The sequence below is a fragment of the Emys orbicularis genome, chromosome 2, assembly GCF_028017835.1.
Source record: "Emys orbicularis isolate rEmyOrb1 chromosome 2, rEmyOrb1.hap1, whole genome shotgun sequence".
Classification (NCBI taxonomy): domain Eukaryota; kingdom Metazoa; phylum Chordata; order Testudines; family Emydidae; genus Emys; species Emys orbicularis.
In genome coordinates this window covers 256,175,390-256,202,229 of record NC_088684.1, presented here as the reverse complement: position 1 = coordinate 256,202,229, position 26,840 = coordinate 256,175,390, and the positions used below count along the sequence as shown (strand labels likewise).

The 26,840-nt window shown below is 41.1% G+C and overlaps 2 protein-coding genes across 3 annotated transcripts in view; one reads left to right on the top strand and one right to left on the bottom strand.

Moving 5' to 3' along the window:
* The window catches only part of SLC25A40 (solute carrier family 25 member 40), an 86,459-nt gene extending 80,446 nt beyond the window's left edge, over positions 1–6,013 (bottom strand). The window contains exon 1 of one of the 2 annotated variants that reach the window (XM_065399508.1): positions 5,988–6,013. In XM_065399508.1, coding sequence (XP_065255580.1) covers positions 5,988–6,013 — 26 coding nt within the window. Of the gene's footprint in view, positions 1–4,126; positions 4,153–5,987 lie in introns of those variants that run through there. The other variant, XM_065399509.1, reaches the window with a different exon arrangement.
* A 219-nt stretch (positions 6,014–6,232) lies between these two features.
* DBF4 (DBF4-CDC7 kinase regulatory subunit) overlaps positions 6,233–26,840 on the top strand; it is a 36,681-nt gene continuing 16,073 nt past the window's right edge. The window contains exons 1-9 of the mRNA XM_065398820.1: positions 6,233–6,348; positions 6,682–6,777; positions 9,876–10,054; positions 18,746–18,940; positions 21,632–21,682; positions 22,283–22,352; positions 22,519–22,595; positions 24,225–24,255; positions 24,556–24,598. Coding sequence (XP_065254892.1) covers positions 6,732–6,777; positions 9,876–10,054; positions 18,746–18,940; positions 21,632–21,682; positions 22,283–22,352; positions 22,519–22,595; positions 24,225–24,255; positions 24,556–24,598 — 692 coding nt within the window. The 5' untranslated portion in view covers positions 6,233–6,348; positions 6,682–6,731. The remainder of the gene's footprint in view (positions 6,349–6,681; positions 6,778–9,875; positions 10,055–18,745; positions 18,941–21,631; positions 21,683–22,282; positions 22,353–22,518; positions 22,596–24,224; positions 24,256–24,555; positions 24,599–26,840) is intronic.

Below are 26,840 nucleotides of genomic sequence, written 5' to 3'. Positions count from 1 at the left end.
TGTTAAAAGCAAAGAAATGCCTTCACACCCAAACATCACATTAACTATTCACCATCATTGCACCTCCATAAGGAAATCACTTGCAACTCCAGTATACTAAGAAACACATTGTGCGAGCATGTTAAGCTGGAGAAGTGTTGGAGAGCCTCATCAGCAGATGGGGTACTACAACTGGGGAGGGAACATAGGATGGATCCTGGGCAGTGGGCGGAAACTGCAGATAAGATGTCAGCCCATCAAAGTTGGCTTCAACCATGACACAGTGGCTATTTTTGATATTGAATTTGTATTGTTTTCTCTTGCATTCATACTGTAAGTCCCAGGGCCAGAAGACAGAGGGCTTGAACTCTCTTCTCCCTCTATAGCCGGGGTCGGCAACCTTTCAGAAGTGGTGTGCCAAGTCTTCATTTATTCACTCTGATTTAAGGTTTTGCGTGCCAGTAATACATTTTAACGTTTTTAGGTCTCTTTCTATAAGTCTATAATATACAACTAAACTATTGTTGTATGTAAAGTAAATAAGGTTTTTAAAATGTTTAAGAAGCTTCATTTAAAATTAAATTAAAATGCAGAGCCCCCCGGACCGGTGGCCAGGACCCAGGCAGTGTGAGTGCCACTGAAAATCAGCTCGCGTGCCGCCTTTGGCATGTGTGCCATAGGTTGCCTACCCCTGCTCTATAGGGAAGAAAGGGAAAAGCCACCTATGACCAGCTTCATTTACAAAAACAATATTGCTTATCTATAATTCCATCTTCTGAGTTTTGCTGCTTTAGTTGGAATTTGTTTTCAAAGTATAAATAATAATAGATTATTACTACTGTACTCATGAAAGGACATAGGAATTGTGCAGGATATACCCTGGAGTGAATAGATCACCCTGAGCAGTGGTTCTCAACCAGGGGTACACAGAAGTCTTTCCAGTGAGTTCGTTAACTCATCTAGACATTTGCCTAGTTTTACAACAGGCTACATGAAAAGCACTAGCGAAGTCAGTACAAACTAAAATTTCATACAATGGCTTATTTATACTGTTCTATATACTATCAGTGTTTCTCAATCTGGGGTGGGGGGGGGTCGCAATTTATTATATAATTCTATGTAAAAATGAGAAAGTAAGCAATTTTTCAGTAATAGTGTGCAGTGACACTTTTGTACTTTTAGATCTGAATTTGTAAGCAAGTAGCTTTTAAGTGAGGTGAAACTTGAGATACGCAAGACGAATCAGCCTCCTGCAAGGGGTACAGTAGTCTGGAAAGGTTGAGAACCACTGACCCTGATTACATAGGGACTTTAGTTCGGTAACAAAACTCAAGTCCAAGACAAAGCAAGGGGGAAAGGGCTTTATCCTAAAGACTAAGAGCTCAGTTGCAAGGGTCTTGTCTTGGTTTTCCATCTGAAGATTCTTTGCCCTGTGTGGAGTAAATTTGCAGGACTGGACCAATGGCTGTAGTCATGCAGAGCTGACTGTACAGATGGCAACGGCTCTCAACACCAGCAGAAACAAAGGTAAGATCACAGAATTGGATCAGGTAGCTACGCCTCAGAGTGGGACGTGGAGAAGTAGTTCTCTCTGGACCGGTGCAATCAGGCAGAGCCGAGCAACTTCTCAGCTTCCACTGAGTCTAATTGGACCTGTGAGTGGGGTTTGGGGTGAGTGTGATTTGTATTGACACTAAGAGTTCTGGGTCAAGGAGCCAGACAATTACAATTTGGAACTGTATGGTTGATCAGACTCCTGGTGCACTGATTTTGGGCTGTTCATTTTCTAGTATGTTAATATGAATATGGTTTTCATGTTTGTTTTTATTGTTTTTCCCTAAATAAAAAGGGCTCCATGTTTTTGTGGCTCCATGTTTCTCCAGGGTTCTGAGTGGGGAAATCCCACCTGCAAAAGTGACCAGGGAAGTTTTATTTTTCTTTCCCAGAGCCAGAGGTAGGAGTACAGAAGTGGGTGGTGGCTCAAGCCATAGTTTTATTGAACGTTGTCCTTGTTGCTGCCATTGGTACCTGGCAGAAGGGTTACTATAACAACATAAATATCAGTTAACTTTTTTTTTTTTAAACTCTGACCAGTCTCACACACAAAGGAACAGTAAATGAAGATCAGTCTCGTAGCAGAAGTCCTGTGCATCACACCTATATTAAAGGTAGGTTTCAGCTCCACATTCATCCCTAATTTTAGTGCTTTTTTATTCAAGATGAACAGCAAAGAGGCTTTAAAAGGCATTTTAAAGAAGTTACTACTTGAGAATAATAAATTTTAAATACTGAAAAGGGCCATGTAATGGAGAAGTGGATGTTATTATGTAATAACTACTTTAAATTGTTTTCTTTTAATAAGCCTGTAGTTCAGCTCCATTACAATCCTGTAAATATCACAAACACAGATTTGTTACCGTAACGCCAACCCACACATGGGCATTGGGGATCAAACCTGAGACCCTCTGGAACTAAACGCATGAACTTCTACTGCATGAGCTAAAAGACATCTCTGTTTACTCCTGGGGAAGTTCTGCGCCACTGCGCACATGCAAAATTCATGTTCCCCACATATTTATTTGCTTCCCCGCAGAAAAATGACTTTCTGACAGGGAACTAAAGGGAAGATGCAAGAGCAGTCACACACCACTCCCTAGCTGCACAGGTAAATTGTTTCAGGCACCCAGAGCAGCCGGTGGAGAGGTAAATCACCACAGGGCTAGGCACACCCCAGCCAGTGGCTTCTACCCTGAGCTGAGATCAGATGCTAATCCTGGCTGGGCTGGAGGCAGGAGAGGACTGGACTTCCTCTTCCCCTTCAAGGAGTGGCTGGGGCTGTGTCAGACCCACCCCCAGAAACCTCCCCTAGCTGCAAGAAGCTCAGCATCTTCCCCTGCTTCCTGCCCGCATCGCTCCTCAGTTGCGGGGGGGGGGGGAGGAGCAAGAGAAGGGTCACTGTTTGTGGAGCTGCTCCCCCATCTGCCCAACCCCGTGCATCCGGACCTCCCATACCCAGACACCCCCGACAAGCCACACCCCGTACACCCAGAACCCCCCATGTCCTTCATACCCAAACCCCACCCCATTGAACCTCAACCCCTGCATCTGGAGCCCTCTGCACCCCAACCCTGCACCCAGACCACCCCCCACTGAGCTCCCTGCACTCAAACCCCCACTCTGATGAGCACCACACCCCTGCACCACCCTGAGCCCTCACATCCAGACCCCCAATTAGCTGCACCCAGACCCCCACCCCACCAAGCCCCACTCCCCCAGCACCCAGATCCCCATGCTGAGACCCCACACCCAGACCCCTCCGCTGAGCCCCAACCACTTTCACCTGGAAGCCCCTGCAGAATCCCATTGCCCCCGTACCTGGAACCTCGCCCCCCCAACGAGCCTCTCTGCATCCAGATCCCCCAACACCTACACCACCCACTGAGCTGCCTGCACCCAGACTGTCCCACACAGAATCCTCTGACCCCACACCTGGATCCCCCAACACTGAGCTCCTCCACACTTGGCTCCTGCCTGATTGAGCCAGCCTGCCTGCCCCACACCTGGTGCACCTGCCGCAGAGGGGCAGGGTCCCAGGGCATTTCTGGGGCAGGCCCAGGCCTTGTGCTGCATCAGGGTTGGGTGCAGCCTCATCACTGAGTTCGTGTCCCTGGGATGGGGAGGCTGCAGGGTGATCTCCCACCTTCATGCACTGCCATGCTGGAGCCTCTGCATTTATTTATTGACAAATAAAACTTGCAGAATTTTAAAATATTGTACTCAGAATTTTTATTTTTTTGGTGCAGAATGCCCTCAGGAGTATCTGTTAGCCAAGGCTATAGCAGACTCATCATTCTCTCGGGTGCCTAGCCACCAGTAGAGGGGGACATAGCGCCATTTTGAGCAAGCAGGGGGTTACCTTATAGATACCCAGTTTCTGATTTAAAAAAAAAAAATTCAACTGTGTTGCAGTAAAGCAGGATTCGTTAGGAAAAAATACATCTGAACTGATGGAGCATTCTAACAAACCTCTGGTCCAATTCATTAATTACATGATATATTTCAAGTTTCAACAGAATTCTTATCACTTCATGAAATATAATTGCATAGAAAGCTATAACTGAAAACTGCAAAACGGCAGTAGATTTACCATTGTTGGCAATTATTTTCTTGCATCTGCAAAGTTGATCCTCTTCTTTGTTTTCCTTATTCAAAAATAAATATTCTAATATTGTTTTCTTTGAAGGTTTTGTCAAAGCAAGGAGTCTACTAATCATAAGCAACTCTTACAACAAAACAAAACAAAAAAAACACACAACAAGCCAGCAGGCATGCACAATGGTGAAGGACAGGAAAAGGTTTGAGCATAATAAGATAATAAAAATGGGGCGTGGGATGCCATAAAACCATATACATCAGGACTAGATGGGAACGCTTAAGTCATCAAATTTTATATAACCTTTTTTATAGCATTTTCACTGATGATGTCTCAGCAATCTTTCTGCTTAGGCCTCACCTAAACTAGAAAAGTTAAATCCCGAAAACTATGTTTGTGTCACGACTGGACAACGGTGGTCAGATGTAGTGGTCGGAGCAGGAGTCGGGCCAAGTCAAGTAGCAGGAGGTCAGAGTCCAAGACAGACCAGAGGACAAACTAAGAGTCAGGATATAGGCAGGGGAAGATTACCAGGAGATGAGGGTCAGATGCCAGGTTACAAACAGCAATCGAAGAGCAAAGACAAGGACAGACCAGGGTCAGAAGCTGAAGTCTAGGGTCTAGTGCAAGCAGAGTCTAGAGTGGATAGAGGGAGAGAGGCAGTCAGTCCGCATTGTTGCTCAGATGCCCTCCCTCTTAGCTTCCTGGGTTAGTACAGGTATCAGCCAATCAGTGGGCTCCGAAGGGCTACCACTCAAGTCCTGCTGGGCAGTGCTTCCTGTCAAGCTCAGCCTCACAGAGTCCTCCTGTAGGAGCCCAGCCTAAGCCTTGATTAGCCATGCAGCAGCACAGAATCCCTATGGTCCCAGGTCCTAGCACTGTAGGCTCTTACAGTCTCATACAGGGTTTTTTTTGGCCTTGTCCGATGTAGTTACCAGTATAAGCCCTAGTCTGGGCACAATTCTATCAATATTGCCTACCTTGCTTCCTGAAAAGTATATGCATTTTTATATCAATATAGTTAAAGCAGCAAAACTTTCTAGTATAAACAAACCCAACCTCTAATGGTTCAGAGTCTTTATGTCTAAACAGATCTTCTCACAAGCTCATATACCTCCAGAGAGTCCATGTACCACCCCCAAAAGACTGGTATCATTCATGCCCCCATAGGCTTTCACCAGGAAAAAGGTGTGCTCTTAACTCAAGTTCACTGGGATTTTCCCTTGAATTAGCTAACTCTAGTTAAGAACACACTCCCCTCACCCCCAGTAAAGATAAGGCCTCAGAAACTTCAGTCCTCGAAACTGAAGGATATAATCAGCCCCTCCTCAAGATCATGTCCTCCTACAGATTTCTGCCCACACCCCAGGCTGAAGAGAATTTGCTCTCTCCATAGAAAAGCTCCTTCACCCCACCCCACAAGACACAGTCCCCTTTAGGAACATCAGCCTCTACTACGCACACACCCCTCCCACTCTACCCACACAGACTCCATGTCCCCACACTAGTGACTACAACCCACACTCCTTCCCCCAACAGTATTCCCCACTACTGACTATTGCCCCCTCTCCTTCCCCCCACTAGTGACTACAGCCCCCATTCCTTCCCCCCACACCATCCTCCACTAGTGATGACAGCCCCCACTAGTGACTACAGCCCCCACTCCTTCTTCCCCCCCGCACCCTCCCCCACTAGTGACTACAGCCCCCACTCCGTCCCCACTAGTGACTCTACAGCCCCCTCCCCGACTGCCCCCGCTCCTTCCCCATGCACCATCCCCTCAGGATTGCGGCCACTGACAGACAATGTCGCTTCCCCACTTAGGGACCTGTACCCCATACAGCAGCGTTCCCACCCGGAGAGCTCGTCCCCCGAGGCCATCAGCCCCCCGCACGCTGCCCCGTACCGGGCTGTTGGGAGGCAGGAGCCCGCTCCGAGTGACTCTGCTCCCAGCGCTGGGGGGAAGGGCAGCTCCGGCACCGACACTAGCCTTACGCCGGCATCCCCCTCTGCCGGGCAGCGCCGGTCATGCCGCCTCCTCAGGGGGCGGCGCTAGTCAGCCCCGCCCGCCGGCGGGCCGCGCAGGGAAGGAAGGAGGCCAGGCTAGTAGGCCCCTGTTGAGGTCGGACGCGTGAGGCGGGAAAGTACCGAGAGAGCCACCGGCGGGGTGAGAGCGCCCCGGTCACGGGGGCCGGGGCTCGGCCTTAGAGCCCACGGTGAGCGACCAGGAGCAGCCGGGGGAGAGGGGCAGCCGGAGCGGTGGCTGAGGCGGGGGTGAGCGTTGGGCGAGGGGCAGGGGAGCGATGGCTGAGGGGGGGTGACCGTTGGGAGAGGGCCAGGGGGAGCGATGACTGGGGCGGGGGTGACCGTTGAGAGCGGGGACGGGGGAGCAGAGGCGCGGTGGCTGGGGTGGGGGTAACTGGGACTTGGAAGCAGCAGTGTGTTGGGGATGGGAGCCAGGGAGCAGTAACTGGGGGTGGAGAGTGCATGGGCTGCCTCTGTCCTTCTCCTGGGCGTTTAATCTCTCTCTTGAACTATTTCTCCTGCAGGTCATAACCCTCGAAGGAAGGTGGACGGAAAAATGTGACTCACCAGGAAAATGAAACCAAGTGCTATGAAGATTAGCAGCAAAGGACAAGTTACACGTAGGTGATGGTCTTTCCCCCATGTGATCTTAAGCTATTATGGAAAGCAGTTCAAAGTGTTTGTAAATCTCATTCAGTTGCTGTAATGGATTTTTTTTTAACAAGTTAATTTAGGTAAATTGCTAACTGGGACCTGCTTTTCTCAAGTCCTTCAAATAACAAGGGGGCTACATTTAATTACTACCTATGATGGGGCCTCAATCCAGCATTTTGTCTCCTGGTGGGCTCAAGGATCTAGGCCAGGGGTAGGCAACCTACGGCACGCATGCTGATTTTCAGTGGCACTCACACTGCCCGGGTCCTGGCCACCGGTCCGGGGGGCTCTGCATTTTAATTTAATTTTAAATGAAGCTTCTTAAACATTTTAAAAACCTTATTTACTTTACTTACAACAATAGTTTAGTTATATATTATAGACTTATAGAAAGAGACCTTCTAAAAATGTTAAAATGTATTACTGGCACGCGAAACCTTAAATTAGAGTGAATAAATGAAGACTCGGCACACCACTTCTGAAAGGTTGCCGACCCCTGATCTAGGCGCATGGCACTAGTTCTAGGACTGAAGCCTGATGTACCATTTCCTATACATGCATAAACATGTTTAATTTTATTTGTTCAGATAGTCCCATTGAAACAGTGTTACTAACAAAAACTCAAACACAAAATGGATAAAGGAATATCTCTGCTGTATTTGTAAACACCACCATCTTCCAGTAATTGAAAATTCAAAAGAAAGCTGAAATGGTTAGGTTTTTAAAACCTTTCTCTCTAATGTTGGAAGCTCAATACTGCTTTATGCTGATACATGAGAACAAAAAGTGAAACTGACTAGAAATAAGTGAAACTGGTTAGCCTGTTGATTGTACAAGCTGTCTGAAGTGCTGAAAATAAGTAATTAGTAGATACATGGAAGAGTAAATTAAGCCTAGGCCCTATACACTGCTCCATGCAGGCAGAGAGCTCCTTCCCCCATTGACATCATTAGACCTGGCAGCAGGTCCATCCTCAGAGCAGCTTGCAGGAATGAGGCTTTTGGTATTAAAAATGTATTTGTCTTGTTAATTTCTGGTATTAAAGTAACCTAGATAATATAATTGATATATAAATTATTTGAGTTACCTTTCATTTTCCCTTTAAGGTCCCAGTCTTGCAAGTTGATTCACCCAGGATGAGGTCTTTTGCAGTCAGTGGGGCTCATGGGTGCATAGGTCTGCCTTCACTAATGGGAGACAACTTGTGTAGATCATCTTACAGGATCATGGCCTTTGTGTGGTTACAAGATAAAGCTAATCCCCCACTTTTTGAGAGACTCTGTTTTTTATTTTAAATTATATAAATATGCTGGAAAGGTGGAGTTTTATGGTTTGATCTTTTTTGCAATCTGTACTCATAACTCAAGTTAATCTATTGACATCCATGACACTATTCATATGAAGAAAATTCTAATCACAGGATTGGATTCAGTGTCTCTAATCTCTTGAGTAAAGCTATTAATTTACATGTTTAAGGGCTTAATCTTGCAATTATGTTTGTCTGGGTGGATCTACTGGGCTCCAGAGAGGTCCACGCGCACATATCCAGTTGAAAGGCTGGAACCGTATTGTGGTTTGTTTAGGCATATGTTAAGTTGCATGCTCTTCAAGGGGAAGAGCTATTTTTGTTGTCTAAAAAATTTATTGTTAAGGTTCTATCACAGTATTAGTTTTATGTGACTAATCATGTGCATAAAGTTAAACTTATGTAAATATTTGCGCCCACCATTGGGATACCGCACATGAGTGTTTCCTGTAGGTGCTACCATAATACTATTGTAACTTTATTTAATCATATTATGGCAGCATCTAGAGGCCTCCACCCAGTATGGAATCCCATAGTGTTAGGCAGTGTACGTACATATGACAAGGGAAAATCCATGTCACAAAGGTTTTACAATCTAAATACAAATGACTGACAGAGCAGAAGAAAAGACATTATTAATTTTAAAAAAGTACTTAGCTTTTTTAATATAGTATGTTTGCAAAATTTTAATCTGAAGTCTCGTGGAAATAGTTCTTTCATATTGCAATCATTCATGGCTTCTCTAAATTTTTTCTTCAGTGAGATATTACCTTAAAGTTCTTTTGCTGTTTAGGAAAGTGGAATTATTGAGTGGTTATTAGTTGTTTAGATCCAAATTCTGGCCTCCTTTAGGACCCTATCCAGTTCTCAATGATTTAAATGGGAGTTGGATTGAGTTCTTCTACCTGTTTAACAAATCTGAAGTCAAGTGACAGAGCAGAAACTAATCTTTTTTTTTTTTTTTTTTTTTTTTTTTTTTGATATTTTGTTTGCCTTTAAATATATGTTTTGCAGATAGTATTGCTACTTTAAGGGAATAGTAAAGAGAGGTACTTTCAGTTCCCAGAACATTGTCTGTCCTTGATGATACCAGTAAATTTTCTAGTGGTGTATCATTACAAACACAATGTAATATTTGGCAAATTGGGTGGAAAGAAAAGAGGACATTCTACTGCTAATGGTAAAAAAAGAAAATCAACTGTAAAAGAGGATTTTAACAGAACTGTAAGGACTTGGTGTAACAATATCCACTGAATTCACTGGAAATGTTTCTACTGCCTTCAGTGGGTTTTGGATCATGCCCTAAGAGAACAATTTGAATGAATTAGGACCCACACTTGCAAATACTTATGCACATGCTTAACTTTAAGCTGTGAGTAATCCAGCTGCATGCTTAAAGTTAAGGATATGCATAAGTGTTTGCAGGATTGGGGCCTTTGGTGATTGCTCTCCTTTAATATTAGTGTCATTGTTTTTAAATTATTTTGGATAGGCATCAAAATGTCTTCTGAATAATGAACAAAACTTTAATATTGTATTACGTTAAAGCTCGGTGCTCTATTATTTTTAAGATACTTTTCTTTCTTGTATGCTTTAGGGTCACAGTTCATCAAAAATATATCCTGCTCATGCAGAACCTTGGCTTATCCTTCCCCTACTCTCCCTACTTGAATTTGGCCTTAAAGAGGGAAATGTATTTTTGTAAACACATAAGTACATACAATATAATCCTATTCAAATTATCTACTCTTTTGACAGCAGGTGGAACGCAAGGAAAAACAGAAAAAAATAAACCTTCTCTGAAAACTTTGAAAAAAGATACCACAAAGACAGAGAAATCTAAATATAAGCCACTTACTGGGAAGGTGTTTTATCTTGATATTCCGTCTAATGTGATCTCTGAAAAATTAGAGAAGGATCTTAAGGAACTAGGAGGGGTAAGTTAAAAATCATATGTGTTTACAAAGTGGGAAAAATAATAGCAAGTCCTGGATATTTTTCCAATACATTATGTTCTGTATATACGTGGCTAAAAATGAATAATTTAAAAAATGTTGTCCAGTAATTTCATTTTCTATATGTTTTTCTCATTATTTATAATGAACCCTTAGCTTAACACTAAAAATAATTTTCTTAGTGAATGTTTTTTTTCTATTTTAAATGGAGCTGGTAGCATCGCCTATAAGATTAAGGTCATCCAATACTTTCCATTTAAGACCTTGTTTTCAGTTACTTATAACTTTGCCTAACTCTAACCATTTTGGCTGAAATTTTCTGTGCTGAGTGTCTGTCTCAGGCTGAATTTTTATTTGAAAGTTTGTCTAATTGGGTTAGTTGTTTCCAAAAATGAGATTAGGGGAAAATATGTTGTTTTGCCCATGTTTAAAGCATTTTTACAACAGTTTCATTGGAAGCTCCAGTGTCTCCATGCTTCAGAGCAGACTTTGGCAAGGAGGTCACATTGGTGCCAGGCATGTGCCTTTTGCTGTCCACATGAAATTTTGCTTAAATTTGGCCAAGTAATGAGCCTCACCAAAAAATCTCATTTTAAAAATGCTCAGAAGAGACTTATTGGAGTTTGGTAGCTAAATTCTCCAAATATTTCATCTGAGCATGCTTCAGCCCAGAGCTGCAAGGACTGGATAGTTCTTTCCCTGCAATTGCTTCTCCATGCTGTCAGGGGCAGTATCTCTTGTGCGGCCAGCACTCCTGGCTCCCCAGGCAGCGAGGAGGGGGAGGTGACCTGATTTGGATTCAGAGGGTTGGGGGTGTAGTGATAAAAGTGTGGGGTGTTGCAGGAGCCAGAAGGTGGCTGGGGAGGTAGGTGCTGCAGGGTGGAGTGTTTGGATATGAGCAAACGGGAGGGGGGGCATGAGGAGGTTGTGGGATTGGATAGGATCAAGGATGGAAGTGGACTGGGGCTGGGAAGTGAGGGGTTGGCTAGGACCAGAGAGGGTGGGAGGCAAAAACAGTGCCATTGGGGTGGGGGGTTGGATAGGAACAGAGGAGGAGAGGGCAGGAGCCCAGGGCTGGATGGGAAACAGGGGGGAGGGGAGGACAGGTTGGGGGCACAGGGACAGAATGACTAATAGCCACCACACCATGCTCCCCTACAGAACCAAGGAGTTCTGTGTCTCTGTATTCCTCTGCTGTGAAAGAGCTGTGAAACCCACTGGCAAAGTGTATGTCTCAGCCCATTGTAGTGGTTGGTTTACATAGAGAATAACAGCCTTCTACTGCTACCAGTTATTCTGCTATCTTAAGAGGTAGTCATTGCTATGAATCTATAGGTCCAGATTCTGCTGATGACCCAAGGTGGGGGTCATTATGCTTCCACTGCACAGAATTTCTTTTTAGTTTTTCCCCCGAAAAAACTACATTGAAAGAACATTAAGATTGCAAAGTCAAGCATTCAGAAGTTAGGAAATGCCAGAATAAACATTACTCATGCAACCTTAAATACAGACCCTTTGTACATATGCATTATTAGATAGTCTTTAATTACTCAATCATGCAGAACCAGATTAATGCATAGGCAAAGTAGGTACGTGCCTAGGACCCAAATTTGTGGGGTATGGGCCAAAGTGGGTTGTGATTGGGTTTTTGTTTTTTAAACAGTGATGCTGATTTGCATGCACACTGAAAAAACTTCACTCGAGTGAATGGCATTGCAACCTGGTGCACGGGATTACAGCACCACTCGGGTTTGCCCCAGCTGCTCCTTTGTTATGGTGAGCAGCACCCCAAGCGGCTGTTCCTGGCAGATCCACAACATGGCCAGCCCAGTCGCAATGAGTGTACTGTATGGCCATGTGTTGTTTATATTAGAAAGTAGGGACCCGGAAGTGTGTGTAACTAGGTCCCAGTGATGGGTTAATCCATCCCTGCAACCATGCACTTTTTTTTTTTTTTAATCACAGGATCCCATTTCATACAGTGCTCAGGTTGGACAGTGATCTGGGAAGGAATCAAGGTTGTATAATAAATGATGTTTTCTGTAGGATGCCAGCCTCATTTGTAAAAGAGTTGAAATGCGCATAGAAGGAGACAGGGATTGCGGAAAGTAACAGAATGGTTTTATGCTGAAACTGAATTCTGGAGACCTGGATTCTATCCCTGCCTCTGTCAGAGAGTTCCTTTGTGATTTGAGGCAAGTCATTTTCACCAGAATTTTCACAATTGGCCGCTAATTTTCTGAGTTCACACAGTGAAATACCTGGGGCCAGTTTTGCAGAAATGCTCACAACTGAAGTCAATTGGAACTATCTTTTCAACATAGTGTTATAAAAATGTGAAGTACTCTGAAAAATCAGGCCCGAGGTGTCTCAAATTGGGCAGTTACAGTTAATGCACAATTCTGATATTTTGGACCTTAATCTGTCTGTACCTTAGTTCCCCATCTGTAAAGGGGGGTAGTAATAGCACCTAATCACACAAGCATGTTGTGAAGATAAATTTATTAATATCTGTGAAATACTCCAATCCTATGGTGAGAGCAACTTCAGAAAAGTTGAAGAGGAAATGAATAATTTTGTATTTGGTGCAAGTTTTGGATGATGTACGTTAAATATTTAATGTGGCAACACATTTAATTAAAAGGATAAAATAGAAATATTGAATAGCTACTCATTCAGTAATAAGGCAGGGTCCCCTGGAAAAGTGGTATGTGATAATGTAATTAGACAATACTGGGAGTGAATTAAATGATCATTGAATCTCACGAATAATTTCATGTACTTTCCAAAAATAAAAAAACCAACCTCACCAACCGCCAACTAGAGGAGTTGGGGAAAGGTAAATGTGAATTTACCAAGCCTGAAAGTGTCTTAAATTTTGACTGTCTCAGAACATAGCGTCTTAGGGTCTAGGAATTCATTCTGAATGCCACAAAATATTGTTTAAAATGCAGTCTAACATCTCCAAGTTACCTTAATAAATAGACAAAAGAATTGAATTTTGGATAAAAATAATGTTTTTTTAATTAAAAATACAATTTTTAAAAATGGAAATTATATATCTTTTTACAAGTTGCCAATTCTTTACTTCCTGTTTTATAGTTTTAGATGGCTAAGTGGATATTTAGTACTTGTTTCTTTAATTGGTTTTCTAATTGTTAGTAGAACTTCTGATTTTACATTAAAGAATGCTACTAAGAAGTTTAACACTTAAAATGTTAATCTGTGCTGCAAAAGACATGTCCAGGACCTCATTAGCATCCTTGCTAGAAGAACAATAAAAACTCAGACACAAAATGGATAAACAAATATCCCTGCTATATTTGCGAACACCATCACCCTCCAATATATTGAAAATCCACAAGACAGCTGAAATGCTTTGACCAGGTTACATTCCTCCATATTTTAAGCCATTGAGACTTGTGCTGCTAAATCATGGAGATGCTTTTGAAAATCCCACCCATAGGTATCTAAAGAGTGGGCTTCTTAAGCTCCTGTTTTTGAAAATGATGTCCTGTGTGTATAAAAAAGTTCACAATAACTTTGTTAATGTATTGAAAGTCTGAGTAGTTTTTCATTTTTAAAACTGAAGTAATTTTATTTTGAAGTGAGAGAGATTTTAAGCTGAGAAAAAAGTTTCTAATAAAAATACAATTTTAGCTGCTGATGCTGCATACACTTAGGCACATGCATAGTGGAAATCAATGGGACTATTTATGAGAGTAAATTTACGTACCCGTTTAAGTGTTTGCAGGGTCAGGGTCTTATTTTTCAATATTTTGGTTTTTTGCCTATAGCACTTTTGTAAAATTCAAATAAGATATCCTACCAATGATGGTATTTCTTTTTTGTAAACAGCATCTATAATTTAGTTAATTTATAAATTTTAATCTAAAGTTGCGGTGGCACAGATTTTCAACTTTGTTTTATGAAGTCTCAACCTGATTTAAATCAATTATTTTTTAAAAAAATTCAGTTGATACCAATCATAATTTAAAGCAGTGATTTATTGGCTTGTCTCAGGGTAGAACAATTAAATGAAAAAAAAATAGTAATTTTTTATTATTAATTGTGGATTAAGCCTCCCATACATAGGTACAACAGTGTATTATTACCTTATAACAGTTCAATTATTTCTAAAACAGCTTGAAATTCATATGTAAATAACATTTTCTATATTGGCATTCATCTGTGGCTAGGTCAGGTTTCCCACAAATTGTATAGGCCTTCTGTTGCTGAGAGCAAAAGTTCAAAATCAAATATAAGGAAGCAGACTGTTCAGAACTAATTTTGCATGTTTTTTAGCTCTTAGAAATACTTTAATTTTATAATATTGTGGAGATTTACTTTGCTATGCAATGTCAATGGTAATTTTTAATGATTGTATTTTTATTATAAGTGCTCAAACTGTTTTCATAGTTAGGGTTTAAGTTTAGTCTGAAGAGTTGTTCCTTTTCGATTCTTTCAAATCGAGGCATGTTAGAATATTTTTACTCTGCTATTCTCTAGTTCTCTTGCCATCCTTTCCTTATTTGTCAGTTCTTCTGGGGGATCTGATTAGAAAGTAAAAATCAGCACAATTGTACTTACTCAGTTTCACAGATGCTTAAGTTTGTGTTATCACTTTCATAGATTCATAGATTCTAGGACTGGAAGGGACCTCGAGAGGTCATCGAGTCCAGTCTCCTGCCCGCATGGCAGGACCAAATACTGTCTAGACCATCCCTGATAGACATTTATCTAACCTACTCTTAAATATCTCCAGAGATGGAGATTCCACAACCTCCCTAGGCAATTTATTCCAGTGTTTAACCACCCTGACAGGAACTTTTTCCTAATGTCCAACCTAGACCTCCCTTGCTGCAGTTTAAGCCCATTGCTTCTTGTTCTATCCTTAGAGGCTAAGGTGAACAAGTTTTCTCCCTTCTCCTTATGACACCCTTTTAGATACCTGAAAACTGCTATCATGTCCCCTCTCAGTCTTCTCTTTTCCAAACTAAACAAACCCAATTCTTTCAGCCTTCCTTCATAGGTCATGTTCTCAAGACCTTTAATCATTCTTGTTGCTCTTCTCTGGACCCTTTCCAATTTCTCCACATCTTTCTTGAAATGCGGTGCCCAGAACTGGACACAATACTCCAGCTGAGGCCTAACCAGAGCAGAGTAGAGTGGAAGAATGACTTCTAGTGTCTTGCTCACAACACACCTGTTAATACATCCCAGAATCACGTTTGCTTTTTTTGCAACAGCATCACACTGTTGACTCATATTTAGCTTGTGGTCCACTATAACCCCTAGATCCCTTTCTGCCGTACTCCTTCCTAGACAGTCTCTTCCCATTCTGTATGTGTGAAACTGATTTTTTCTTCCTAAGTGGAGCACTTTGCATTTGTCTTTGTTAAACTTCATCCTGTTTACCTCAGACCATTTCTCCAATTTGTCCAGATCATTTTGAATTATGACCCTGTCCTCCAAAGCAGTTGCAATCCCTCCCTGTTTGGTATCATCCGCAAACTTAATAAGAGTACTTTCTATGCCAATATCTAAGTCGTTAATGAAGATATTGAACAGAGCCGGTCCCAAAACAGACCCCTGCGGAACCCCACTCGTTATGCCTTTCCAGCAGGATTGGGAACCATTAATAACAACTCTCTGAGTACGGTTATCCAGCCAGTTATGCACCCACCTTATAGTAGCCCCATCTAAATTGTATTTGCCTAGTTTATCGATAAGAATATCATGCGAGACCGTATCAAATGCCTTACTAAAGTCTAGGTATACCACATCCACAGCTTCTCCCTTATCCACAAGACTCGTTATCCTATCGAAGAAAGCTATCAGATTGGTTTGACACGATTTGTTCTTTGAATTTAACAGTATAATTTTTTTCTTTTCTTTCTTGTTCTTCTCTCCAACCCAGAACTTTTAAAATTATTTTTTGGGAAGGATAAGTGCACAAGCAAGAGAAATGAAATGGGTATTATTTCTGTACTGCTATGCTTGGGGAAGCAGCATGGTCCCAATTTTGTGAGATGCTTCGTGCTCTCAACTCCACGGGTGGCGAAGGGGACCCCGGAGCCCCAGCAGCTCTGGGTACTGGACCCTCATAAGAACATAAGAACGGCCGTACTGGGTCAGACCAAAGGTCCATCTAGCCCAGTATCCTGTCTACTGACAGTGGCCAATGCCAGGTACCCCAGAGGGAGTGAACCTAACAGGTAATGATCAAGTGATCTCTCTCCTGCCATCCATCTCCACCCTCTGACAAACAGAGGCTAGGGACACCATTCCTTACCCATCCTCGCTACTAGCCGTTAACGGACTTAACCTCCATGAATTTATCCAGTTCTCTTTTAAACGCTGTTATAGTCCCAGCCTTCACAACCACCTCCAGGCAAGGAGTTCCACAAGTTGACTGTGCACTGTGTGAAGAACTTCCTTTTATTTGTTTTAAACCTGTTGCCCATTAATTTCATTTGGTGGCCCCTAGTTCTTATATTATGGGAACAAGTAAATAACTTTTTCTTATTTACTTTCTCCACATCATTCATGATTTTATATACCTCTATCATATCTTCCCCCCCCCCCCTTAGTCTCCTCTTTTCCAAGCTGAAAAGTCCTAGCCTCTTTAATCTCTCCTCATATGGGACCCGTTCCAAACCCCTAATCATTTTAGTTGCCCTTCTCTGATGCCAGTATATCTTTTTTGAGATGAGGAGACCACATCTGTACGCAGTATTCAAGATGTGGGGTACCATGGATTTATATAAGGGCAATAAGATACTCTCCGTCTTATTCTCTATCCCCTTTTTAATGATTCCTAACATCCTGTTTGCTTTTTTGACTGCCGCTGCACACTGCATGGACGTCTTCAGAGAACTATCCACGATAACTCCAAGATCTTTTTCCTGATTCATTGTAGCTAAATTAGCTAAATTATGTATAGTTGGGGTTATTTTTTCCAATGTGCATTACTTTATATTTATCCACATTAAATTTCATTTGCCATTTTGTTGTCCAATCACTTAGTTTTGTGAGATCTTTTTGAAGTTCTTCACAGTCTGCTTTGGTCTTAACTGTCTTGAGCAGTTTACTATCATCTGCAAACTTTGCCACCTCACTTTCTCCAGATCATTTATGAATAAGTTGAATAGGATTGGTCCTAGGACTGACCTTTGGGGAACACCACTAGTTACTCCTCTCCATTCTGAGAATTTACCATTTATTCCTACCCTTTGTTCCCGGTCTTTTAACCAGTTCTCAATCCATGAAAGGACCTTTCCTTTTATCATGACAACTTAATTTACTAAGAGCCTTTGGTGATAATACAGACCCAGCCTTAAATATTTTCCTTTGAAACCGCCACTCAACCCTTAGTCCTAAATATTTTCCATTGAAACAGCCACTGATGAGGGTTTTGGCATCTTCTTCAGAAACTTCTTGCAATTCCAAAATACCATGTACAGTGCTTAGATACCACGGCAACTGATGATTTAGAAAAACGTTAAGGTAGGTAGAGACTTGTTAATTCTGTTACACCCTGAATTTCTTCAGCTGTGTGGTGCTGGAATCATGTACCTGACCCTCCTCCCTACCCACTTTGTCACCGTTATTTTTAGTAAAAGTCAGGGACAGGTCAAGGGCTTCCGTGAATTTTTGTTTATTGCTCTCCTTCTATATCCTTTCCCATCCCCACTGGTTCCCAGTCCTCTTGCCCAGACAGTCCCACCACCCAGGCTCCTTGACAATCTCATTCTCCTTCCCAGCCTGGCTCCCAGTCTCCTTGCTCAGCTGGTCTCCATCTCCTCCAACCCAACTCCCAGGCCCAGTTTCCCAGTCCTCTCCTCCTGCCAGCCTCCAATCCCAATCTCCCCCAAACCCTTCAGGTTATTTGTCCCAATCTCCAATTAGACGCACCCCAATCTGACTCTTGCATTCAAATCAGGCAGCTTTTTTCCTCCATGCTGCCTGGCTGTTAGCAGGGAGGGCATTTAGGGTGCAGGAAAGGCAGGGTCCCTCATTTACGTTTTGGGGACCATCCCCTGGGCCGTAGTAGCCCAGAGCTGCAATTGCAGGGATAGTCCTACTTCAGCCCCCTGCAGCACTGGACTGCAGCATGTTTATTGTGGACAAAATCTTCAGGGAATTTAGTCCCAAAGTTTGGTAAGTTTCTACTGAGCATGTGTGAACTGTGATTGTTCAGAGTCTTAGAATTTAGCTAATTTGGGCAGATTTTCATGGGGATGGCAAAATACACATACCAGACACAACGGTCACCCTGGCTAACTTTCAAGTCCCTGCTCCAAAGCAAGAGGGCGCTAGAACTACTCAAAGAAGGAGTTGAATGAGCAGAACTTATTTTTCTTTAACCTCATTCTTTGAAATTGTTCAATTGTTTTGAGAAAATTCAGCCTGAGGCAAGCAATTTTGGAAATTTTCAGCCTGCATGAATAAAGTTTGTCAAAGTTATAAGCAACTGAAAACAGTTGATAATGGGAAGAGTCATCACCCTTAATTATAAGCAGTACTACCCACTAATTTCGCTATTGTTAATGCAGCATTTTCTAAACTGCAGTTAAGAAATGTAAGGATATTTTATTGCTTCTTGGTTGGTTAAATAAATTAAAGAGCTTATGATTGAGATAATTACTCACTTTTTTCTTTTAAATTTAGAGAGTGGAGGGATTTCTTAGCAAAGATATCAGCTATCTGATTTCTAATAAAAAGGAAGCAAAATTTGCTCAGGTTCTTGGACAAATTTCTCCGGTCCCAAGCCCAGGCTCTGCACATACGGGCGGAAATAGTTCACCTCATCCCAGTAGCAGAAGAGATCGACATGATGGAAATTCATTTAAGATGGTGGATACAGTAAGTTTCTTGAGAAAAATGTTGCAAATCATGTGCATCCTACCCCACCTGCTCATACGATCTTCCCTTATTTTGTTTTCTAAAGGCTGTGTAAACTGTGGAGCTGAGATTGACTTGGTTCAACATAACAAACATAGTTTGAACCAGTTTAAAACTAACTCTGATAGTTAAATATGGCTTAACCTGCCTAAGCTATAGTGTTTTTCCCCAAAATAAAGTTCAAATATTGGCTCTTTCCTTACTGAAGCCAACCAAGTTTAAACCAAAGTTTTGAAAACTGTTTTCTAGCATAGGGTGGAAAACTGCTTAAACAGCAATATCGTTAACAACTTTGAAACAGTGTAATTTAAAATGGTTCAGAACACAGTTTGATCCCTAATGTGAACAAGACCTGCAGTGACATTTGCCAACGTTCTTTAAAAACCCAGGAATTGCAGCTACATATGTAGAGCCTTTTTAACATCATTCTACATGATTTTGCTAGTGGAAAGATTTTGTGTGATACAGTCAACCCACTTTCACTATCTTATCAACACTAGTAGACAGAAGATTTTTGTAGCTGTATTATCATCTAGGAAATAAGCACACAAATCAAATATTGTAAATCTGTCTGTTTTCAGTGGTCAAATGTGTTTTGCTACAGAATGACTTTAATAGTCCTCAGGCCCTTTCCCTGAGCACTGCACTGATTTCCACCAAGTTTGTAACACGGTTGACTGAGCAAGTCTCATGTCCACATGTGACACAGTTAAAAACTATGTGGGCATACCATGTCTGATCCCTGTTTAGGAATAGGATTATGACCGGGAGTGGGTGAAAAACTGAGTTTTCTGGTAGCTGTGAAAAATCTGAAAAAGAATTTAGCTTGAACCAATCCTAAAATTCCAGAAAATATCACTGAATTGAAAAAAGTTGACTTTTCATTTCAAATTGAACAAAATGTTTTGTTTGACCCAAAACTAACCATTTTGTTTTGGGGCACATTTTCACATACAAGTAAATGAAATGAAGGTCTAGATTAACAATATGAAGGGGTCCACCTTGTAATGTTTAGTCCAGTGGTTAGTGCACTTATCTGGGATGCAGGAGACCTGGGTTCAGTTCCCCACAAGTGAGGCGGAGAAGGAATTTGAACTTGGGTCTCTCGTGTTGCAGAGAGTGTGCTAATCCCTGGGCTATCTGGTAGTCTGCAGGGGTTCTTTCTCATTGTCTCCTGTTGGCGTTGTTCCACTTTGTAAAAAATACTTGAATAGTCATTAGGCCAGAGAGAACTACTCTATATCCTGTTGGTTTGGGCACTTGCCTGTGTGGTGGGAGATCCCTGTTCTAATGCTTTGATCTGTTTTTGGCTGAAACTGTCTGGGAAATTTCTATCAAATTCACAGATAGTTTTGGATCAACCGAAACTGCATTTTTCAACAAATAAACTATTAGTCCAGAAAAGTTCACCCTGCACTTGCTAGGATATACAAGCCAGGTTGCAGTACTTTCTAATATGGTCATTCTCTGTAGAAGGGGACACTTAATCTTGTGTGTGTATCAGGTTACCCAGCATCACTACCTTCCTAAGTCTCTGTTCGTTACTAAGAAATGTGGTCATACAGTAGGGAAGTCGGAGGTCTTGCAGTGGGAGAGGTCAGGATAGAAGTGGGACTTGACAGCTAAGGAGGATTCAGACATGAAAAGCTCTGGAAAAAAGCAGCAGCAGAGCTGGTCATCCTAGAGGTGCCTGGGGGAGCACTTTCTCTCTGGTGTTTAGCTTCTAAGTATTTGAAATGTCTTATGCCCATAGCTGAATATCATAATTTCCTTGAATATGTATTGAAGCATATCCCTTATCATGCAGTTGCACATTGATATGCATTGTGAAATCTGTCTTTGCAGTAAACAAAACTGGAAGCTTAGGTAAAGACTATATTGTTAAACTTTGCTGGCTCTAATAGAGGATATGAAAACTGGTAACGCTGATTAACCACATTTTTGTGTTTTCAGTACTTGCTGTTTATTTTCTGTAATTGATCGTCCCAAAATAATCACTGAAAAAAATCCAGAAATCAAAGACATTTCACAGTCCTAACACTGAGCAAATGTGGCCATAAAAACATTCATAAATTCAGGATTTTCAAAATCATATTTGACCTATAGGATGAAGTTAATTCTTTGCTATGTGTCCCTCCTGCTTGGAGGTGACTTAGAATGTTTGGAATCTGAAATATATGGGTGTTCATAAGTGATATCAGTCCTTGCCAGTAGAGGGCTAATATGGCAATACCTTCTCTAGAATTTCACCCAGGCTGTTGAGATGGTACTGTGCCAAAATTTTGTTCCTTAAAACATATTGCTAGTAACTCTCATGGAAGTGGTCTTTCAATATTGCAAACTATTAACAGTGAAAATACTGAGCTTTTAGCTATATAGATCCCAACAGCACTCTGCAAAAGGAGTGCTGATTTTCAGCATCTGAATGAATGAAAATTGATAGAAAATGGTAGCATGTTAAATAATGCATTAACACATGATGGTTATACGGTATTTTGTTGGTTTAATAGAGGTATTTAACACACAACCTTTAACCTCAATTTGTACAAAAAGCTAATTTTTAACATAAAAAGATAACTCCCCTTATGTTTCACTGTCTGAAATAAGCACTAATGTGTTGCATACAATAAGCAAAGTTTCTTTTAATTTTAGGTACGTTTGAGTAGAGGAAAATCTTTAGTTGAAAAAGCTATCAAAGAACAGGTAAGCTGAGCAGTCCATAAATTTGGATTTAGTAAAGATTATTACTCTCTCGCTATTCTGAATGATAGTGAACATCAGCAGAAGTAGAGTGATCTAAGGGAAAATACACTGATGGGTAGTACAGCCAGAGGTGCTATGCTGTTTCTCACCAGCACACTGTACCTTCAGGACTTGTTGCAAGACTCACCTGTTTTTTCCATTTATTTCCTGGAGACCTCGGGAAGGAGAGAAAGGATCTGTTTTTAAAGGTTTATGACTAATAATTGATATTTTATCAAGGTCTATGCATTTCCTGTAGTTCGTACACACAGAAATTATATACATGAATAAATTCAGCAGTTTCAGGATTCCCAGTTGATAAATCATATAACAATGTGAGCAACATGGGCTTTATGGAAGCCAAATGTCTTCTGGATGGAAAGATGCTGTGACATGAAGATTGTGAAGGCAGTTGAGGCAAGTGAAAGTCATCCTTATCTTTTGGCAGGAAACTGCGGGAAAAGACCATGTCTTGGCCTCAACTTTTCTTATGTCTTGCTTTACATCAAATCTTTAAAGGTATTGCTTTTATTAAATATTAATAATGTTTACTTTTTGCAGGAATTAATCCCTTCAGGTAGTATACTATCCAATGCCTTGAGTTGGGGAGTGAAAATACTTCATGTTGATGGTAAATATATTTGTTTTATAAACTTTTAATCAAAACGTGAAATTTATTTTAATTAAATCACTGGCAAGATTTGCTATTTTTCAAAAGTATTATTAAAAACAACAAATCACTTCAAGCATTTAAAAAAGCAGTTTGGCTAAATATAAATTCTCTCCTTTTTTGAAAGATATTAAAAATTATCTTGAGCAAAAGAAAAAGGAGCTCTACCTGATCAAGAAAGCAAGCATTTCAATCAAAGATGTGGTAAGTGAGTCCTTTCTAACTTAATGAAATAATTATTAGCAATGACAAATATTGTAGGTGAGTTAAATAGTTCCTTCCAAGATGCTGGTTTATTTTATTTAAATAAACTCTTACTCATGAGTTTATGTATTAATTTTCTGATAACTGGTATGTCTTTTGGGCCCTCAGTAATTTTTTAAACCAAATCAGTTTAAAAATCAGAAGGGAAATGCTTGCTATGTTTGACTAGCATCATTTTTTTAAAGATAAATTTGTAATATCCTTAATCTCTTTAATAATATCCTTAGTCTCTCTAGTTCACCGCTCTGAAAAAAGTATGTCTAGAAGCCAGTAGCTGTAAAGTTTCTGACAGGGCTATTCCCCCTGCACCAAGCTAGAGTAGACTGGGGACTGCTCTAATTTACTCTGTTTACTAAGGGTCCCACAAGCCAGAAAATTGGGATAATGTCATGCCTTAAGGGTATCCCAACCATGACCATCTTTTCCCTGCTATGGATGTGTAAGACCCTCTACTTTTATGCCACTGAAGGATCCCAGTTGCACTGGGGTGATCTTTCCAGGGCTAGATAAGCAGTAAAGATCAAAGTGACGACACTACATAGAAAAATTTGGCCTACAGAGTGTGACTCTTCGCAGATTGCACAGCAAAAGTCTCCTGGTTCCCAGTCTTCTCACCGGAGTACAGTGTCTTCAAGCTACTCCAAGTGTGGTGTAGAGCCAGCATATAACTTTTTATTGGTCCCCCCCAGTTCCTGGTTTATGATCGGCGTAACTCTATTTAGGCTACTGTTGTTTGGCTGGTAGCTTTATATTTTTAATTAAGGCAGTGAATTTTTATGGATGCCCAGTCCACCTGATCTGTACTATGTAAAGAGCAGATAATACTGTACATGCTGCCCTGGAATTCAGTACAAATTAACTTTTTGGAGCCACTTGGAAGCCTTTGCTGAATCTCGTGAGTGTATCAATTTTCCTTTCCGGGTCTTGTAATGGCCTGATATTTTTCAGTAATACAAAATCGGTAATGTTGACTCAGTATCTTGCCACATTCCAGGTAGTCTTAAGTAGAGCTACAACTTGAGGAGGTTATGGAATCTGAGTATTTGGTTTTTAACCAATAAATCCAAGGACTTAATATTTTGAAATTTGTAAATATTTCCTGTAGTACAGCCCTGATTTGCTAAAATAACATGGAATAACTGTCACTTTTAATCACGTAAATTAGTGATATTTTTATGCAAGGAGCCATAAATGTTCTGAAACCAATAAAGTTGCCTCCTACAATTTTTAACAGCATTTTTACCTGTTATCTCCATTTATAATAAAACAGTATTGCAAAAATACCATGAATATCCATCAGCCAGTTTTCACATGAGTTTTTACCATGATGTTTATGAGGAAAAAGACTAAAATTTTATTCATTTGTTAAAAAATTACTCTTGAATAGCAGAATTTTGCAATATTTCTTTGAGAAATAGACATGACAGATTTTCAGAATATTCATGTGCCTAATTTGCATATCAGTTAATCATGATTTCACACAAACATGCACACACAGTTTTAGAAATATTCCACTAAATGTTGAGGTTAAATAGAAACAATATTCAAACTTTTTTTTCTTTTAACTAGGGGAAACGATGTGGTGGTCAGAAATCAAAAAGTAAGTATTTTGACACTTGTTGAGGTTTCTACATTGTCTTGTTTTCTGCATGCTGAAAAATACATTGTTTGTCTGAGAGAGCATCCTTGGCATATTCTTAATCTAGTTGGCCTGAGAAAAGTGTACAAAAATATCTCATGGTAATAAGTTTATGGGCAGATATTTAAAAAAAAATCAGCTGGATGTCTGTCTATACAAGTAGTTTATTGTTATAATAAACAATAAGTTTATTGTTGGGTGGGGGGAAATACTGTGATTTTTTTTCTTTTTTTCTTTTTTCTTTTTTTTTCTGTTGAGCAGGTCGGCTGAAAAATCCATTTGTGAAGGTGGAAGACAGAAGCTGGTAAGTGCTATTTCTGGATGGGAGGGGTTGCTGCCTTACTCTCTAATATGCTCAACAAACTGAATCATTTGAAAATACGTGATAGTCTTTCTGGACGACTGATTGGATTACTGCTCCTTGGACTTGTTGACTTCAGATAAGAGGCTGTGGCGGTATAATCAACCTCCAGGAGAACCCAACGTCTTTGATTGGAAGCGCATGTTTATTCACTGAACTAGTGATAATGCATCACAGACTGTATTTACATTACAAAATTTGGTCAACATAAGTTACATCATCTTACCTCCACCAACTTTTTATATCGCTCGGGTGTGCATACCTGGCTGTTTGTGTCAGCACTCGCATCCTCACCACAAGTGGTTGCATCAGTAGTAAATGCAGTTTACCCGGGACAGGTTATCCCATTGTCCTGTGCCACCATCCAGGTCAATGCCTCGTGGGACATTTTCACTGCGTAGTTGGATACCAGCAATTTGCCCAGGGATTTCTGGGAACTAGGGGTCAAGTTCCCCCAGTGCAACTTTTTCCATCCCATAATTTTTGCATCATTTTTTAAATTCCCAAAATCCTGCCTGTCCTTTTCAATTTCTACCATCTCTCTGGTAGAAGCCTGGACCCTGCACAGCTCAGCACAATTCTAATAACCATTGCTAATTAGAGGATCCACAATTCTTTTGTATTTGTGGAACTTCAATGAATATTACTATAACTGGTGGTATTGTGAAGAAGAGGAAATGTTCAAGGATGATGAATGGGTAATGATGGACACAGAATAAAAATGTCAGGTTGTTTCTGGCATTCATGGAGCAACTCCACCTGGTAGATGGTGCTTCTGGGCCTGAGAAACGAGCACTGAGTGTTGGGGATCATATCATATAATGCAGATTTGGGATAATGAGCAGTAACTGCAGAACTTTCGAATTCAATAGGCTATGTTCCTGGATCTGTGTGCTGAGCTTGCCTTCCAGTGCAGACATACCAGAATGAGAGTTGCACTGACAGTGGAAAAGCAAGTGGCAGTTTCGCTCTGGAAGTTTGCAACATCAGATTTCCATCGATCAGTGGCCGGTCATTTCAGAGTTGGTAAATCCAGTGGGGTCCATTGTCGTCCAAGAGTGCAAGGCCAATAAGTATATCTCACTGCACAGGACTGGGCCTCTTGTCAGTGTGCAGGAAGTAGTAGGTGGATTTGAAGCAATGGAGTTCCTGAACTAAGGTGCTGCCATAGATGGCACCCTTTTCTGATATCCCTTTTCTGGCACCACCCTACCTTGCCAATGAATACATAAACTAAAAGAGGTACTTTTCCATGATTATGCCAGCCCTGGTGGAGTGGATTATCTGGAACGCTTCAATGACATCGGTGTGGGCTGGACAGGGAAAGTATATGGCGCGCATATCTTAACAACGCAGGACTTTTCCAAAAGCTGCAGGATGATTTTGAATGTGCTTTTGGTAGTTTAAAAGATTGCTGGCATAGTTTACTGACTTGAATGGATCTCAGTGAGGCAAACATTTCTATTGTTGCTGCATGTTGTATATCACATAATATTGGTGAGATGATTGAGAAAGGCAATTGGCTGGGGGGAGTTGGTGAGGTGGACCAGCTGGCTGCTGAATTTGAACAGCCAGATACAAGTACTGTTAGAAGAGCCATCTGTGGGGCTATGCAGTTGAAGGAGGCCTTAAAAGAATGTTCTAAGTCAGCCATAGTAGTGTTGTGTGATGCTTTTGTGAGCTACTGAACTTAAACATGGACTGATTATTGGTTCCTGAAAAGTAATTTTGTAATATGGCATTTATGCTTGTTGCAAACTAATAGATATACACTTAAGTTTCAAAAAAAAATAAATTTATTTTATGCAAATAAACAGGAAACAAAGTTAAAGTGCAAATAAGCATTTTAGCTCCACTGAATCAGGGTGATCCTCACCTTTGTCTAGCTTGTCCTTGTCCATCCCTCCATGAACGCAAGTCGACGCCACACCATTCTATTTTATTGCGAGCACGTTCTTTCCATTTCTGGCCAAAGAGTTCTTTGTCCAGCGTATTTTTGTTCTGCCCAGCGGTTGCTTGTGGTCTCTGAGGATCCAGTCACTGATGTGAGCTGTCTACCTATTGTCTTGCCTGCAGACTACATGACCCACCCATCTTCACTTTGCATCACACATTGCCTGCACTACATCAGTCACTTCTGTACACCTTCTAATCTCCTCATTCGATATATGATCACGGAGCAATA